Here is an 18,127-nt window from a genome sequence, read left to right on the forward strand (position 1 = left end):
GCCAAGCTCCAGCGTCCCAGTTTGATCTCAGACTACTGCACTAGCAGTGAGCAAGGCTCCATGGGTGTGGGACCTGCTGAGCCAGGCACAGGAGGGAGTCTGCTGGTCTGCCGGTTGTGAAGACTGTGGGAAAAGTGTGGTATTTGGGCAGGAGTGTACTGTTCATCCAGGTACAGTTATTCACAGCTTCCCCTGGCTAGGAAAGGGCAGTTCCCTGACCCCTTGCACTTCCTGGGTGAGGCGACGCCCTGCCCTGCTTTGACTTGCCCTCTGTGGGCTGCACCCACTGTCCAACCAGTCCCAGTGAGATGAACCAGGTACTTCAGTTTGAAATGCAGGAATCACCTGCCTTCTGTGTTGATCTCACTGGGAGCCATAGGCCGGAGCTGTTCCTATTCAGCCATCTTGGAAGCAATCTAAAATATGTATCTTAAGACAATTTATTGCTCAAAACATAAAACTTAATTTTAAAAAATTCAACTACCTAAATTTAAACAAGATTGCTGCAGCTGCGGCTCGCTGTCCTCCACATGAAAAGGGATGACTGATGGGGATGTCAAGACTGCACCAAGGACAAAAAGCCTTTGAGGAGAGCCCTAGCTCCCACTGAGACCAGTCTCCAGCCTGCCCTCTGCAGAGGGGAAGGAAGGGGACAGGCCTGGGGCTGCAGACCATGCAGGAATCAGCAGAGAAGCCAGCAAGGCTGGGCAGTGGGCTACAGGCTGGCCAGAGCTCCCTTGGCGGGATCCCGTACTCCACGTCTAGCCAGCACTCTGGTGCGCATGGCTCAAGTCTCCATCAGGATCTCCATCATGTGTTCCTGTTTGCCCAGGTCAAACTGCAACTGCAGCTGGAGCTGGGAGGTGGGGCGGCTGCAGGGCCAAGCCTCCAAGTGCGTTGCAGGGGCCCAGTTTGGTGCATCCCATCATGCGGGTCAGCACTGTGTGTCTAGGTCATGGTAAGAACTGATCACATCTGAGGCCAGCCCTTCCATGAAGCTGGGGTTTTTAGTCTTCAGTATTTCAAATATCTCATCTAGCCACTTCTGAAAGCTTCCTCTATTTTCCCCCGGGCTGTCTGTCTCCCAAATGCTGCTCTGTGGGGCTCCTGGTGCCAGTGCTGAGGTGACAGAGCAAAGGTCTGATACCTGGCCCCTTCGTGCAGCAGTCTCCAAAGCAGGGGACATGGCGCTCCCTCTCTGGTTCCTGTGTGGTGGGCACAGGGCAGCGGCATAGGATCTCTGCAGAAACCAGGCAGTGGAGCCACACGCACCCTGCACTCTCGGGTGCCGCTGTTTACCACATCCCATGCTGGGCCATCACTTCTTGGATCTGCCAGGCGTGTTGGCGATGAGGACCCTGTGGTTGGGCTCCACCAGCAAGTGGTAAAGCTGGAGCTTCTAAAAGGACAAGTCTGGGAGTGACTGCCCCTGCCGGCTGCAGGAGGGCAAGGTCTTCAAGCTGGCTGGGGTGCCATGCCTGGCTGCCACTTCTTTCATTCTCAGTATTGGTTAATTTGTGTCTTTTTTTCTTTGTCACTCTGGCTATAGGTTTACACACTTTATTGATCTCCAAGTAGTAATTGTTGGTTTGAGTGATTTTCTTTATTTTTTTTCTTTTCTCAATTTCATTGATTTTGGCTCTATATCATTTCCTTACATCTGCTAGTTTTGGATTTGATTTGCTCTTCTTTTTTAGTTTCTTAAGGTGGAAAAACAGATCATTGATTTGAGGCTTTTCTTTTTTTTCTAACATAAGTAGGTTATGCTATACATTCCCCTGTAAGCAGTGCTTTAACTGTATCCTACAGGTTTGGATACTTTGATATGTTGATTTGTGATTCAATTCAGAACACTTTCTAATTTCCCTGCTGACTACTACTTTTATGCATGGGTTATTTAGAAGTGTCTTACATACTTTTCATTTCTTTGGGGATTCGTCTTGTTGTTGATTCCTGCTTTTATTCTGTTGTGATCAGATAATGTAGTTTGAATGATTTCAATTTTTTGAAATTTGTTGAAAATTGTCTTATTGTCTAGAATATGGTCTACTTTGGAGAATGTTTCATGCACACTTGGGAAGTATATACTTTTAAATCACCGTTATTCTGTGATTTCTTTCTTTAAGTGGGCAAGTCCCCTGTAGAGTCTTCATACTTTTGGTCACTCTAGAGTGCCATAAACATTTGGTCTTTAACTTTTTTTTTTTTAACCGGAGTTATCATTTTTATCGGTGAGAGCATTAGTCTGTTACAGTCTACCACTACCATAGCCAGAACTTTTAGATTTCTTGTAATACAGGATCAACTTTTCTTATTTTTAAGCCAGTGTTTGTTGATTTATTTATTTTTGTTCTATCAAACAACAACTTCTAACTCATGCAGATACATAGTAGTTCATACTGTATAAGATGAAATGCCAAGAACATGTGGGGGTAAGAAATAGGGAACTCCAGCTAGAACTGTTTTTTGGCTTGAATTGACTCGTATTAAAATAAATTAGAAATCAATTACACAGGAGGAGGAAGCACATACACCTGCTTTGTTTATTTGTAGATAAAACTACTTACAAAAAAAGAAGGAAATAAATTGAAAGGTTACTTTTACACTCTGGAGCACCAGGATTCCATACTGAATTGTTACCACAATAAATCGTGCTCTCTCCAATAACTGAAAATGGATCTGGTCCAGGTGCAGGATCGCAACTGTAAGTTACTGCATCAAGATACTCAAACACTTCTACTTCACTAAACGTGTGTTTTCCATTTTTTATTTTTGGAGGTGGTGTACACAAAACCTCTTAAAAATGAAGAAAACGAGGAAAGGAAATGTAAAAGATTAAGACAGCATTAGTAAAATCTCTATGTCTTCGATAAATTCGTCAATACAGGGTTTCTACCAGCTGTTTGTGAATTCAATATAGATTTAAAAGAAGGTTTCTATGAGCAAATATATTATCCCAAATTTAAATCATTAATGTAGTAACTAACTTTCAGAAAAAAAATCTCATTTTCTTAAAGTGTAAATGCCTATTGATACGGTTTGGATCTGTGTCCCCATCAAATCTCATGTGGAATTGGAGTCCACAGTGTTGCAGTGTTGGAGTGTTGGAGGTGGGGCCTGGTGGGAGATGTCTGAATCATGGGGGTAGATTTCTTATGAATGGTTTAGCACCATCCCCTTGGTGCTGTTCTTGTGATACTGAGTTCTTGGGAGATCTGGTTGTTTAAAAGTGTGTAACATCTCCCGTCCTCCCCACCTTGCTCCTGCTCCTGCCATGTGAGACACCTTGCTCCCCCTTTGTCTTTCCCAATAGTTGTTAAGTTTCCTGAAGCCTACCTAAACCCCCAGCAGACATCAGCATCATGCTTCCTGTACAGTTTATAGAAACATGAGCCAATTAAACCTTTTTTCTTTATTAATTACCCAGTCTCAGGTATTTCTTTAGAGCAATACAAAAACGGCCTAATACGTCTATAATTATTTGCAAGGCCATGCTAAGTTTTCTTCTAGTTATCACAAGAAATGCTGACAATTTAATGAGAAAATATGCTTAACTGAGTGCTAGTTGAGAAATCCTTTGCAATTTATAAATACATCCATTTGTAAATATATCCATTTTCTAAATTGGTGGTTCACAATACCACCAAAATATTATTGTCTTTTTTCACTCTCATCCTTACAAATGTATAGTGAATTTTTTTTTTTTTTTTTTTTTTTTGAGACGGAATCTCGCTCTGTTGCCCAGGCTGGGGTGCATTGGTGCGATCTCAGCTCACTGCAAGCTCCGCCACTGGGGTTCACGCCATTCTCCTGCCTCAGTCTCTGGAGTAGCTGGGACTACAGGCGCCCACCACCACGCCCAGCTAATTTTTTGCATTTTTAGTAGAGACGGCGTTTCACAGTGTTAGCCAGGATGGTCTGGATATCCTGACCTCATGATCCGCCCGCCTTGGCCTCCCAAAGTGCTAGGATTACAGGCGTGAGCCACCGCGCTGGGCAGAAGTGTATAGTGATTTTTTTCCAAAGTCTACATATTGTGTGATTACGCAACAGCCCAAATCCAAGTCTTCCTTTAAGTCAGATGTTGAAGAGATGTGCAAAAAATGTGAACAAAGCTGCTATTCTAATTTTATTTTGTTTTGGAAAATTGTTATTTTTCACAAAAAAATGATATATGTTAATTTGTATTGCGTCTATTCTTACAAATTAATCAGGCCGGTGGGGTGGCTCACATTTGTAATCCCAGCACTTTGGGAGGCCCATAGGAGCAGATTACTTGAGCACGGGAGTTCAAGACCAGTCTGGGCAACATGACAAAATCCCGTCTCTACAGAAGTTACAAAAAACTGGGTGTGGCGGCACATGCCTGTAGTCCCAGCTACTCGGGAGGCTGAGGTTGCAGTGAGCTGAGATTGTGCCGCTGCGCTCCAGCCTAGGAAACGTACTGGGACCCTGTCTTAGGAAAAACAAAAACAAAAACAAAAACAAAAACAAAAAGAATCAATAATTATTTAAAAAATCTTTCCATTTGAATTCCAATATGATATATACCAATTGATATAACCCACATAAAAGAAAGCTCTTTGGGATCTTTATTAATCTTAAAGCATAAAAGGTTCCCTGAGGCAAAAATCTTTGAGGACTACTGGTCTGAATTAAAAAAAAAAAAAAAAGAATTTACTTACTTTCACATTTTGGGGACTTACTGCTCCAAACTGCTACTGATCCTTTAAGTTCACAATATAGAATTTCTTTGCCACTTAAGTAATAACTAAATGAGAAAAGAAAGTGTTACTGTTTTGTATAGTAATTAATAAGACACACATAATAATGAAGGAACTTTTTATGTGGTTTCTTTTCCATACTGCAGTAGTTCGGGGGGTGGTTTCTTAAACAACATACTATATAATGAAAGTGCTAAATAAATCTGCAATTTAATCAAATAGAGTTTATCTATTTGAGCATATATTGGCCGAGAGCAAAAATGTCTAAATAAATCTGCTGTGTCTTTCCACCCGGCTTCTTTGCAGTCTCCTGCAATCACATTACACATTCATTTCTGTGCCTTTGCTCACATGAATCTGCTCAGTAAGGACAAGGACTATGTAGAGAGAACAGGCCCTAGAGCTGGAATGTCTGGATTAGAGTCTCTGCTTCCCAACTTACTAGTTTCTTGAGCTTGGGTAAATCACTTAAAGTTCCTTCACTCAGTTACCTAATTGATTAAAAGGGGATAACAGTACATAGCTCACGGGGTTGTTTAGGGGATTAGATAAGTTAGCATTTGGCACATAGTTAGTGCTACATGAGTTTTAGCTCCTATTATTATTATTTAAAACAAAATGTCTTTCTAGGAGTAGCTGATTGAGTATAGGAATACTTTCATTGAGTATACCCCTATACTCAGTGAAATCTTCTCTGATTTAAATTCACAGGAATCTCTTTTCCTTCTAGACGCTCAGTGTAATTATCATGATCAATTCTATTATTTGGTATTTCTCATTCAGTATTTTGGTTTGATAGCTCTCAGTATATATTGTTTCTCAATAAGGTTAGAACTTCTTTTAGGAAGGTCTATGTCTTAAACTTTTGGTATCCCTTATAGTGCCTAGCAAGCTCTATATAACTATTGACTGAATATTCCAATATTTCCACTTGACCAAATTTTAAAAACTATTAGTGAAACTGCCTTACGTGGTCACAGTGCACTTTTCCTCCAAGACTCACTTTGTTTATATGTTATAGTGTAGTATTGCTATTGTTTGAATCTGGGTGGTCTCTACCAAAACTCCTATTGAAATTTAATTGCCAGTGTAACAGCAGTGAGAGGTGGTGGGGCCTTTAAAAAATGATTAGGTCTTTAAGAGGGATAATGCCTTTCTAGAGAGTGTTCATTAATTTTTGAGGGAATGAGTTCTTATTCTTGTAGGCTTGGATTCGTTACCACAAAAGCAGGTTATTATAAAGCGAGAGCCCCTCCCTTGTGCTTTGTCTTTTTTGCATGTGCTAAATTTCCCTTTCACTTTCCAACATGTTATGATGCAGCATGAAAGCCCTTGCCAGACACTACTGCCATGTCCTTGAACTTCCCAGCCTCTGGAAATATGGGTTAAATAAATTTCTTTTCTTTGTAAATTATCTAGTCTCAAGTATTGTGTTATAGCAACAGAAAATCTATGGAAAATTACATTTACTCTCTAAATGCACATTTCACTTAAATGTCCAGTATCCCCAATATCTGTGACTTTAAAAGCCCTACAGAACAAAGGCCGAGTGCTCAGTGCATGTTCTTGAGATGCTTCACATTCTAACAGTCTCAAAAATAAGGTTTTTCAACTGAGAGATTTTGTTCAACATGATGGTAAAGGCTAACCAGGTCAGTTTTGGTCTGGTAACACCTTACAGAGACAAGCGTATCTGTAGTTGGCAATTCTATTTCTCATTTCTGTGATTCCCTACTTTAACTCTAAGAGTTGGCAGATTTAAACAGGGGACACGCACTTGTGAAGGATAAATTCACATGATTGCTACATTCTTAATGCTTACAACAGACTTATTGTCAGAAATACCAGGTAGTTACGCTTTCCTTCAATATCAGTTTCTATTTACTCGATGTCTTTGCTGTCTCCATAAAACATCCAAGAGTTGTTTGACTAGAAGTATAACTTGTCACATAGAAAGCAAAATTAAATAAAGTTAATATGAACGCTTAAGAAAAGAAGCAAAACGAAAATAAAATTGCTAACATTTTCCTTATTTCCTCTAAGGAGCAACTTACTTACCCTTCTTTACAAATAAAGTGTATTTGATAACCAAGCTCATAAGTACCATTTGCAAGGACTGCTTGGCCAGGCAAAGGATCCCCTATATATGGACATGTTTTTCCTAAAAGAAAATAATTCTGAGATTTTCAATCCAGTTTCTAAATAGACCCGAATCAAAATCAAAATTCTGCATTGCTGTTTTGAATGCACGGGTATATTATTTTCTTTATTTACCTATTTTAAGGGCAAATTTCAGTTTCATGTTCACCCAGGCAATCTATTGCCAAGAAAAAGATTTCTTGGAGATTTCAATTTCTCAAAGTCTGCAAAAATGCATTGCTATCTTAAACCTCATTTCACAAGAAAAAAATAATCATCTCCATAGTGGATATGTACCCTAAAATGTGTGCAAATCTCTCGAGCAAGCAGAAAACAAAAAAAGAGACTAGTTTATTTACTATAACAGGGTTCATCTGAGACAGGTAGCCATGTGTGATTCCGATCACAAATAGTATGGGTGGCAAGAGGAGGTACGTAGAACTGTCTTTTTTTACACTTGTTCCCCAATCTCATAATAGGGTTTTGGTTTACCAACAAGTTCCATAGCTTCAAATGTTGGTGGCTTCTCACAGGCATCTAGGGATAAGAGAATAGGAACATGAAGATGAAGTACTGATAGCACTTTAATCAGCCATGGACTGTGGTCTGGCAGCAGGTAGTACAGAAAAAATAGAAAGGCCCTTGGCAAGATTTTAAATGATTGTTCCATGCTTTTACCTGAGTACTAGTAGTAGTGGAGGAAATGGGACTTGCATGTTTTAAGTAACATCCTATTAGCTTTTGGTTTCTTTGGGAATAAACATTTGACAGTAAACTGAGGAGACAGCATTAATGACTTTGGTCTTTAAATATATATGGATGGATCTTTCCCCACATTTTTAAAAATTCATTTCAAAAGTAACTTCTCCTCTAAGAAGTTTTCTACAGTATAGAGCACTCTGCTCAGGTTGTTCTTCCATAGTTTAAAACACTAACAATAGCTTGTCACTTTAGGCTGTCTTCTCTTAAAAGGCAAGTTCCTGGGGGTCAAGGACCATGTTCTTCTTTTTCTACTATACTCTACCCACCTTGTGGGTGCTCAAGAAATGTTATGGTATGTGGGTGCTCAAGAAATGTTATGTAAAGAAACATAGTGGATTTCATAGATCAAAATAAATATGAACTCAAATATTCTAAAATATAAGACTTTATTTCATAGGTTTCAGATAAGTGAACTGAGCATCTGACAAGTGAATACACACTACTTAAATATAAAAAATTTACTACTTTGGATAGACTTACATGAATTGTTTTTCCTTTCTTGAACATCAAACACAATTTGATCTTGCCTCACTGATCATTGCGTCATGCATTCCCTCAGAAGCTCCTTGAGGTAGCTGTTGGATTGTTTATCCAGCATGTCCCTATAATAAAGCTACTATATTGCTATGCTTCTAGAATTTTTTACTTCTGTTTTTTGTAGTTTTTTTTTTCTCCCTATCATTTCTATTGTGGAAACTCATCTTCCTCAAATTATCTGTGGGCTTGTAAAGTAAGATGATGGAGACATCAAGTAAAAGCCTAAAGGGCCAACAGAATGCAAAGGCCTCTTCTATAGGGGAAGAACCAAAGTAGATAGATCTATTTTGATCTCCAAGGAGCATTTTTTTCTTACTCCCTGATCTTGGTCCTACCTCAGGTTGACAGACTGGTCAAGAAAGCTCCAACCAAGTGAAATCTTACTTTCATTTCATATCATATTCTAAATTCTAAAATTCTCCATATATACACTGTCCAATATTTTATTTATATATCATGTCCTGCAATGCACTTATTGGCAATACGTTTTCAGAAGACTGAATTTCCTTCCTATGGAAATTTTCAAACTAAACATGCCTACCTCCAGAGAAAGAGTATCTTGACTTATTTTTTTCTAGATATTTTATATTATAATTAATTTTAAGCTACAATACTATACTTCAACAGTAGATGCCATTATATCATAAGATAGGAGTAGTCAGAAATTTCCCCAAAGTTCCAGATGAGTTTTAGTAAAATGAATTATCTACACTGGGCCGGGCGCGGTGGCTCACACTTGTAATCCCAGCAGTTTGGGAGGCTGAGGCGGGCAGATCACGAGGTCAGGAGATACAGACCATCCCGGCTAACACAGTGAAACCCCATCTCTACTAAAAATACAAAAAATTAGCCAGGTGTGGTGGCACATGCCTGTAGTCCCAGCTACTCAGGAGGCAGAGGCAGGAGAGTTGCTTGAACCCAGGTGGTGGAGGTGTTCCAGTGAGCCGAGATTGCACTGCTGCACTCCAGCCTGGGCAGCAGAACGAGACTCTGTCTCAAAAAAAAAAAAAAACAAAAAAAACTATATTGGATCCACTGAACTGTTCAATTTCTGTACATTCACACTTGCTTGCAAAAAATTAATGTACATGCATACCCACAGCCCTGCCCAGATTGATATTACCAGAAATGCATGGTATCTGGCTACAATTGAAACGGCAATGAAACCTGACCATCTTGCTCCTTCTCCCACTATCCAATCTATTTAAAACCTTTTTTGCTTCCACAAAACATAGACTCTGACATCTACCTATTTCAATTTTATTTCTCACTTCCCACTCATTTCTAGGTCTACAAAAATCACTTCAACTACTTTCCGAGTCATTAAAAGGCCTCCTCCTTGTTAAATTCCTCCTAACAGTCGCTCTCTCAATAGTTTTAGTTACCCTCTTGATAACATGAAAGCCACTGATCACTCTGCCCTCACTCTCTTCTGCCTGAAGAGTTCTCTCTCCTTGGCTTTTAGGAGAGCAAACCACCCTGGTTTTCAGCTTGTCCTCTGGCTCGTTTCAAGGTAATATCCCTGATAAGTCTGTTGGAGGACTTCCTGTGATTCCATTCTGCAGGTCCCCACTGGGAGAATATATACACTTCTATGACTTCATTACCACTGATAACCAGCTGCCTCCCAGCTGGATATCTCTCTATCCCAGATCTCTAGCTGGGGTGCCAAAACTACATATTCAATTTCCTCCCCACACAGCTCTACTTGGAATGTGTCTATCTCAAAAAACACAGGGAGGCCCAAGAGCCACTTTTGATTCAACACACACACACACACCCCCCAAACAAGTTGTGTTTCCACAGCGGAAATGCCCATTTATTCTGTGTAGTTGTATCCTTTACTTTTCATTCAAGACACTATCATTTCTTATCCGAATTACCATGACATAACCAAGTAGGTCTCCATACCTATCTTGCCACCTTTCATTCAACTCATTTTTCACATTGATACCAGAGCAATATTTATATGACACAGTAATCAAGGCTTTTCCAAGACAGATACCTTTCAATGGTTCTCTAATGACCTCAGGATAATGTCTAAGGCTTCCTAACATAGCTTAGAGGCTTTTAAATTCCATCACAATCAGAACCCAAGAATACATTCCAGGTAGGTGGCAGACCCAGGAGGCAGGCCAGTTAGCTAGGTTCCCAGGCCACACTGCTGAACCACTACCAAACTGCTTCTCACTATGGCCATTCATCTGGAGCTCCCACATACTGACACCAACAAGCTCTATCTGCAATTAGGCCCTCAAGAAATTGTCTGCTGCTGTGTCTGGGGAAATTAAAACAACCCTAGTTTGGAGTCATGTTGTGCTAAGTCAAACAAAAGGGCTCAAGCTGCCCTAAAAGGACAAGGAATAATATCAAAGTCTGAATTGATGATGGTGATTGTTTATTCCTGACAAACTTGTTGCTTTTCAGAGTTGCTCACCCTGTGATCTAATCCTCTCCCTTCTTTCTTGCCTCCTTTGCCCTGCTCTGCCACACTGAGTAGCTTGGCAGTCCAGCAGTGTCACATCTTGGTGCCTTTGCTCACCTTGCACCTTGCTCCCTCTGCTCTGAATATGCTTCCTCCCTGGCTGGTAGCTACAACTCCTGCTCAACTCTTATCTTCCTTAGTCCACCCATCATCTCCTCCAGGAAGCATTTTCTACCTCTCCCTGGGAAGTTGTGATCAGTCACCTTCCCCTGGACTCTCCCCTGCATGGATCTCTCAGGTAATTATCACATGCTTTTGCGTTTAATAGTTAACATGGCCGACTTCATTCATCCATGTGGCCACAACACCCAGCACAATATGTCACTCATAGTAGCTATTCACAAAAAAATTGGTACTCAAAGTCCACTGCTGTCAAACACAAAACAATGTGAAGAATATATTGCAACCAATTTCATATTGAAAATAATCATTCTACAGCACAGTGGAGAAAGAAGATTAGGCCATTTCTTGTGCTGCCTATCTCCCAGTCTTCTGGTATCCTGGCAGGTGACCAGATACAGACTGCTCTTTTTGCAAGGTAGTATGCCGAGTAAGGAAACTAAGAAGCAATAAGAACTTATTGATCTTGGCTTCTTTCATTGGAAATAAGGAAAGCACCTGAAATAGGCAGAAGAGACCACACACAACAGGAGATTCGGGGGTTTGTCCAAAAAAGCAGCTCCTCTACTGGAGGAATGAATGAGACTGGCCTGAAATTTGATACATGTTTCCTTCAGCTATCTCAAACCATTTGGTAACTACCTTTGAGAGGGCAGGTCTCCCATGCACAGCACTGTCTGCTTACAAAACGTTCTCCTTGTGAGACTGAGTTGTTTGAAAAATTGAATGTTTATTTTAATTCATGTATTCTCTCTGCCTAGCATCGTGAGTTCTCATTTTTACTTTCTCTAGGTTTCATTTCTGGATTTAACCCTATCAACCTCAAACTTAACCTTGTTTCTCCTTCTCTTCATTTTTAGTTTTGTTATCGTCCATGTTGCACCCTATTCATTTTATAATTCTATGTTCCTCTATTTCAAATTGCTTTCATTATCTTCTTCAACTTCTAGTTTTGTGTGTGTGTGTGTGTGTGTGTGTGTGTGTGTGTGTGTGTGATGGGGTCTCACTCTGTCACCCAAGCTGGAGTGCAGCGGTAGGATTAGGGCTCACTGCAGCCTTGACCATGAGGGCTCCAGTGATCCTCCCCCCTCACCCCCTTCAGCCTCCCAAGTAGCTGGGACCACAGGCGTGCAACACCACTCCTGGCTAATACTTTGTTTTTAATATTCTGTAGAGGTGGGCTCTCTTTATGATGCCCAGGGTGTACTTCTAGTACTAAGCCTATTCTAAACATTAACCTTTTTTTTTAAAAAAAAGTCCTTTCATTTTCTTCTTATCACCACTGCTCCCTAATCCCATCACCCTTCTTCAAAATGAACGTTTTAATGATCGGTGAGATGCAAGACTGAAATACTGGAAGCCCTGCAGAGTCAACACAAACAGGGGAGACAGATCCTTCCTAGCCCTCAGCTGCCCCTGCCCTAGCTTTTTAAGTACTACAGAAAGACCATCCTGAGCATAGCTCTTTAAAGAACCTTCCTCTTGGAGGCAGGAGGAACTTTTTCCTAGGCTCTCAGCCCCAGCCGAATAGTATATTTAATTTTCTGGTATTTAACAGATGTCTATATGGATACTGAGTTAGTGTTCATACAGAGGCAAACAAATGGGGCTTTTGGAACCACAAATGTGAGAAGACAGAGAAAATTTCTGCATTCTAATGGGGAAAGACACAGCACAGAAAAGATCACTTTAAAAAGGTCATTACAAGAGGGATTTGAACCGGGTTGTATGTGTTCAACCTGAGTTGGGGGGTTCCAAGAAGGTCTCTGAAGCAGGTAACATTCTAGCTGAGTTTGCAGAAGAAAGAGCCCTTTTATGCAGCAGGTCAGGGGGAGAATGTTCCAGGGCTGAGGAAACAGCAAGCACAGAGGCCCCAAGGTGGCAGAGTTTTGTTTGTTTGATGAGAAGAAAAGCCTTCCCTCCCTCCAGTCATTTGTTAATGCTGTCAGAAAATTATACTGCTTTCCTCCAGAGCACTTCCCTTGGTTCCTAGTATATTTGTTACTATTATGTTTCAGTTAATGTCTGCCGCTCCCAATACATTTTAGCAAATATCTATTGATTGCCTACTGTGTTCCAGGCACTGAGCACTTAACAATGAGCAAAACAAAGTCCCTGCTTATCTTCCTGCATGTACGTGTGTGTAAACAAATAGTGAAAAAAGGATCAAGAAAATAGGAATGGTTTGTTATTGCAAACCAGAGTAATAGCAGCAGACATACAAGACCCATATTCATTGAATGAATGTTCCTAAGAAAAGAAATGCAACGTACAAACTGTACATGGAATAGAATCCTAAATATAATTTGGACATAGACACACATGAAGCACAATAAAGTCAGAAGGAAATATACCAAAATATTAAAAACAGCCTTTTATTTTGTTCATTTTGCACAATAAGCATGTATTTAAGCCTGTATTTTTTGACTTTTTTTTTTTTTTTTTTTTTGAGACAGTGTCTCACTCTGTCATCCAGGCTGGAGTGCAGTGGCATGATCACAGCTCACTGCAGCCTTCACCTCCTGGGCTCAAGCGATCCTCCCACCTCAGCCTCCTGAGTAGTTGGAACCATAGGCATACACCACCATGCCCAACTAACTTTTGTATTTTTTGTAGACATGGGGTTTTGACATGTTGTCCAGGCTGATCTTGAACTCCTGGGCTTAAGCAATCACCCAGCCTGGGCCTCCCAAAGTGCGGGGATCACAGGCGTGAGCCACTGTGCCTGGTCTAGCATGCATTTTTAAAAGTATTGATTCCATTCAATGAAATACAAAACAGTGGGATAGGCCTTAAGCTTTACTTTATGAGCTGTGGGGGAAAAACAGGTTAGCATTATTTGCCTTCCTTTGTTAGGATACTAATTTCTCACTAGGTTTGGCTACCAGTGTTTTTTAGGTTGCTCCACATCTCTCAAATATGATTCTAAGTAATGAAAAGAAGGAAAACAATGTCAAAACGCCATTAGGTAATGGAATCAGATGCTGTCTATATTGGTCAGGAACAGAAAGATGACTCGATGACCCACCCACCCCCCAAAATAAGCAGCCACTTAAAATCCAAGACCAATACGATCTCAGGCAACACGGAGTCTGTTCACAGAAGGCACAAAAAGCATGGCGCGCCCTTACCACCTCTCTAACCCCAGGCACTGAGAGCCTGCTCTCACCCAGTATGCCCTCCCCAGCCCCAGAGTCCGCGCTCACTCCATTCAAAGCAAACAGTGAGCTAGCTGTCTTGCCCACAGTGAACTCCGCACACAGGCCACTTGCGCATAGCACGCTCCCAGCAACACCTGGCCAGGCCCCTCTCGCCCAGCCCAGTCCAGCACATGGGGCACAGCAGACGCACTGCAACCCTTACCGCGGGTACTGTCCAAGCCCTAATGAACACCCCACTCACCAAGGCACCAAGGGAACACAGGGCAAACTCTCACCACGGGCACAGCACGGGCCCTAGCAACACTCCCACGCACCTGTGCACTCCAGAGCAAGCCCCCACCTGGGGCGCCCAGTCCGCGTTCCCCTTGCTGACTGGGCTCAATCACGAAAACACGATTCACGCTTGTTTTGGGGACGCAACCAGATCCTGCGTAAATGCGGGCCGCGCACACCACGCCACCAAACAAGCTTCACCTCGGACTCTGCGTGGTTCCCGCATTCCCCGTCACATATCCCCGGGATCTGAGCACTGCACCCCTCGGAGAACCCTGGCCTCTCTCTCCATCCCAAGCCCGCACGACATGCCGTGAGTCCCGCCCCGCGCCTCCTGCCCGACTGACTGAGCAGAGCTCCAGCCTCGCCGCGGAGGCGCGAACCCGCCCCCAGGTCCTACCGGAGAAGGACACCCGCAACACCAGGGCCGCCAGAAGCAACCCAGGAAAGCGCCGGGAAGGAAAGGGACGCTCGAGAAGGACGGGAGGCGCCATGCGCGGCGCGGGAGACCCCGTAATTTATCCAGAGGTGAGCAGAGAAACCGAGAGCCAGTCGAGCAGGGAAGTCCCTTCTGAGTCCGGTTATTGGACACAACAATCCCCAAACTCACAAAGTTTCCAGGGCGCTTGACAGGGGGCGTGGCCTGGGCGCTTGGGGTGGAATTGAGTCTTGGCGCCGGGGCGGCTGGAGCCAATCGGCGGGCCGCGGGGCGGGGCCTCGGCGCGCAGGGGCAACTCGTTGGCCTTCGAGGAGAAAGGGCGAGTCCAGAGCCCTAGCAGGGGGACAACCGTGGGCCAGCGCCCGTCAGGGTTAGTTTTACCCTGGGGCTCTGCAGGCTATCAGGACTGACTAGCCCTTACTTGGTATTTTGCATTAGTCAGGCATTATTGGGAACAATATTTGAGTTTTTCTTGCTTGAATGCCTGCTACTGTATCGTCTCGGGGCCATCTTGTTTACACAGTCTCAAAGGGTTGGCTTCTGCACTCCCAGCCGGTAAGGTAATTTGCTCTTTGCTTCCCTCCCTGCAGAGGACCCGTCAGAATCTAATTTATTAAGCAACACCAGGCCTTTAGCATATTGAGACTCTATGGGGTCCCTGCCCTTGAGCAACTGAATGTTTTATTGAAGACGAAATATGCATGCATGAACAATGTAAGGACAAGGGTGTCCTAAGTGCCAGATTCCTGGAAGCAATGAATGCAGGAGGACTGGGATGGGTAGAAATTGTTAGGCGAAGTGGATAAGGGGGAGAAGTTTTCTGGTGAAACAATCTCAGGAACAATACTGGAAAATTAAGAGTGAGCAGGATTGATTTGCAGGGTTCTGAGTAAACCAGTATGACTGGTAAAAGGAAAAAAAAAGGGAACATGACTGGCATTACAAGAACAAACAAAAAGAGTTGACATCTCTTCCCCTCAGATTGGCAAAGAATTAAAAAATCAGCCAATGTGAGTGAACGTGTTGCAGGGGGACCAGTACTCTGTTTGTAACATAACTTTTCAGAATGTTAAAAGTCTTAAAGTGGACATGACTTGTGTTAGGCTATCAGTTCCCAGAGAAATCATCAGAGCTGTGATCAAAGATTTATAACTTTTGAAAAAAAAGTAAACCCTAAGTGTCTAGCAAAAGTAATAAGGAATTTCTGGTAGTTACCTTTGCGTGATGGAATTCTATGAAGCAAGTATTGCAAAAGTATACCAAATATGAGAAACTATGATATAATTTTAAGTGGAAAAAGCAGAGTCCAAATTGGCACGTGCCTTTTGGCAGTCCTTTTATTAAAACAAAAGTGCGCTCTCTCGCTCTCTCTCTCTCTCTCTCTCTCTCTATAAAATAGTTTGGAACACAACAAAATTAACAATGGTTGATAATATTACAGATATTTCACTTTCCTTGTGCTTTTCAGTTTTCTTTTTCTTTGTTGACCCTATGTTACATTTAGAATAAGGTAAAGAAAATGTGTTAAAAACAATCAAACCTATGTGTCAATTGCTGTTTTGTTCATGGAATTATGGAAGTAGAACTGGTATTACACAGGGTTTGTATGAGAGGATGGTGAGGAATTGGATGCTCAGTGTATAAACCTAAAATAGGTCTTATGGAATTGTAGAGTTTAAATGTATTTAATACAGTTCTATAACTGAGATGTACTGAAGACTTTCTGGGTTCACCAAACCATGGAATTTCCTCTTCCCAAAAATTTTCAAATTTTTGGCAAAGAATACAATACATTGAGTGTGGTGGTATATCAAATAAACATCTTAGTATCTTGGATTATAAAATTCAGACACTCCATGACAGTAATTAAAGGAGGTATAATTAAGGGGATAGTAAATAGGAAACTCAATGAGAGGAAATTATTATTCCTGTTAATGTACGGCGTGAAGGAGTGATATGACAGACATGTTCTGTGGTTCAATGCCAGCACTTATTTGTGAAAGCAGGTAGTCTATTTATTGTTCTCCACAACAATAGATATTAAAAATTCTCCATTTATTTTCAGGCTTGGAAGAAAGATGCCTTTTTCTCATGAGAAAAATTATTATAAAGTATAGAAAGAAAATGTGGCTAGTGTTTGATTTCCTAGTTTCAGGTGTCAGATTAAACTCAAAGATTGGTATTTTATTGAAACTTTCTTTCAATCAGTCAAATTTCTATCCCTGAGGTGAATCAAGCCATTCTTAACATATTCAAAGACTTTCACGTTACATTTATGAAACTAATTTTTATTGGAGTTAACTGAAGCTTCATTTGAATGGTTCTGAGCCTTGTTTCCTATTTTTGGGGATAAGTTCCATAAGTCAGGGATAGAATTTTCTTATAATATCTCCAGTGCCAAAATCTATAATAGGTGTACAATGAATAGCTGGTAAATATTGGATGAAATAAATGGTTCTTGTGGTCAGGTGCACTTAACATGTCTCTGCCAGTTCTCCTCCAGCATGAATTTACTAAATGTCCAGAAAGTTCTGAGAGATTTTGATTTAAATAATTCTAGACCCTAGAAAACAAATCGAGATCTGTCTGTAAAAGGGATGAACTACAATTGTCTGCACAGCAAACTTTCCTTAATCAGGTGTTGCAAGCTTACTTGTGAAGTGGAGCTGTGGTCTATTCCTTAGCCTTGAGATCATTTTAGTGACTGAGTTCAAAGGGAGGGTGTCGACAATGAACTTCCTGAGGCCTTAACAGGGGTAGAACTTGAAGCCACAGCTTTGAATGAAGTGGATTTAGGAGATTAATGTTTCCTCCAACTCCCCCTAAAGATTTTGTCAAACTGCCAAAGAGAAGAAAAGGAGAGAATGGAGGATATGTGTGTTTGTGGACCAGGTTTATTACTATGGAATCTCCTTTAAGGGGCTTATGAAGGGCAGTGTGGGTGGAGGCTGGTGCGCGGGTGTCATTCAACTGTGGTCAACTCTTTTAAAATTTGATGTTAGGGCTGGGCACAGTGGCTCATGCCTGTAATCCCAGCACTTTGGGAGGCCGAGGCGGGCGGATCACGAAGTCGGGAGATCTAGACCATCCTGGCCAACATGGTGAAACCCCGTCTCTACTAAAATACAAAAAGCTAGCTGGGCATGGTGGCACACACCTGTAGTCCCAGCTGCTCAGGAGGCTGAGGCAGAGGAATTGTTTGAACTCGGGAGGCGGAGGTTGCAGTGAGTCAAGATCGCGCCACTGCACTCCAGCCTGGTGACAGAGCAAGACTTCATCTCAAAGAAAAAAGAAAAAAGAAGAAGAAGAAGAAAAAAGAACCATGATACATGGTTCTTTGCCTCCTAAATCAGTATACTATATTTACATTATGCTTTTCAGGAGCAAGTGTAGCAGCATGAATGACCCTCTATTTACACCTGCTAAGCACCTGACAGCCAGCTGACCTTTATGTTTAGCTGTGTCTGATTTTCTTTCCTGTTACCAT

General features: G+C 41.8%; 1 protein-coding gene across 2 annotated transcripts in view; it reads right to left on the reverse strand.

The window, feature by feature from the left end:
• The window catches only part of CR1L (complement C3b/C4b receptor 1 like), a 93,476-nt gene extending 75,767 nt beyond the window's left edge, over positions 1-17,709 (reverse strand). For both annotated transcript variants that reach the window (XM_030935939.1, XM_010365637.2), the window contains exon 1: positions 14,602-17,709. In XM_030935939.1, the coding sequence (XP_030791799.1) occupies positions 14,602-14,695 (94 nt within the window). In that variant the 5' untranslated portion in view covers positions 14,696-17,709. The remainder of the gene's footprint in view (positions 1-14,601) is intronic.
• Positions 17,710-18,127: the final 418 nt, after the last annotated feature.

Source organism: Rhinopithecus roxellana, chromosome 8, assembly GCF_007565055.1.
Source record: "Rhinopithecus roxellana isolate Shanxi Qingling chromosome 8, ASM756505v1, whole genome shotgun sequence".
NCBI lineage: Eukaryota > Metazoa > Chordata > Mammalia > Primates > Cercopithecidae > Rhinopithecus > Rhinopithecus roxellana.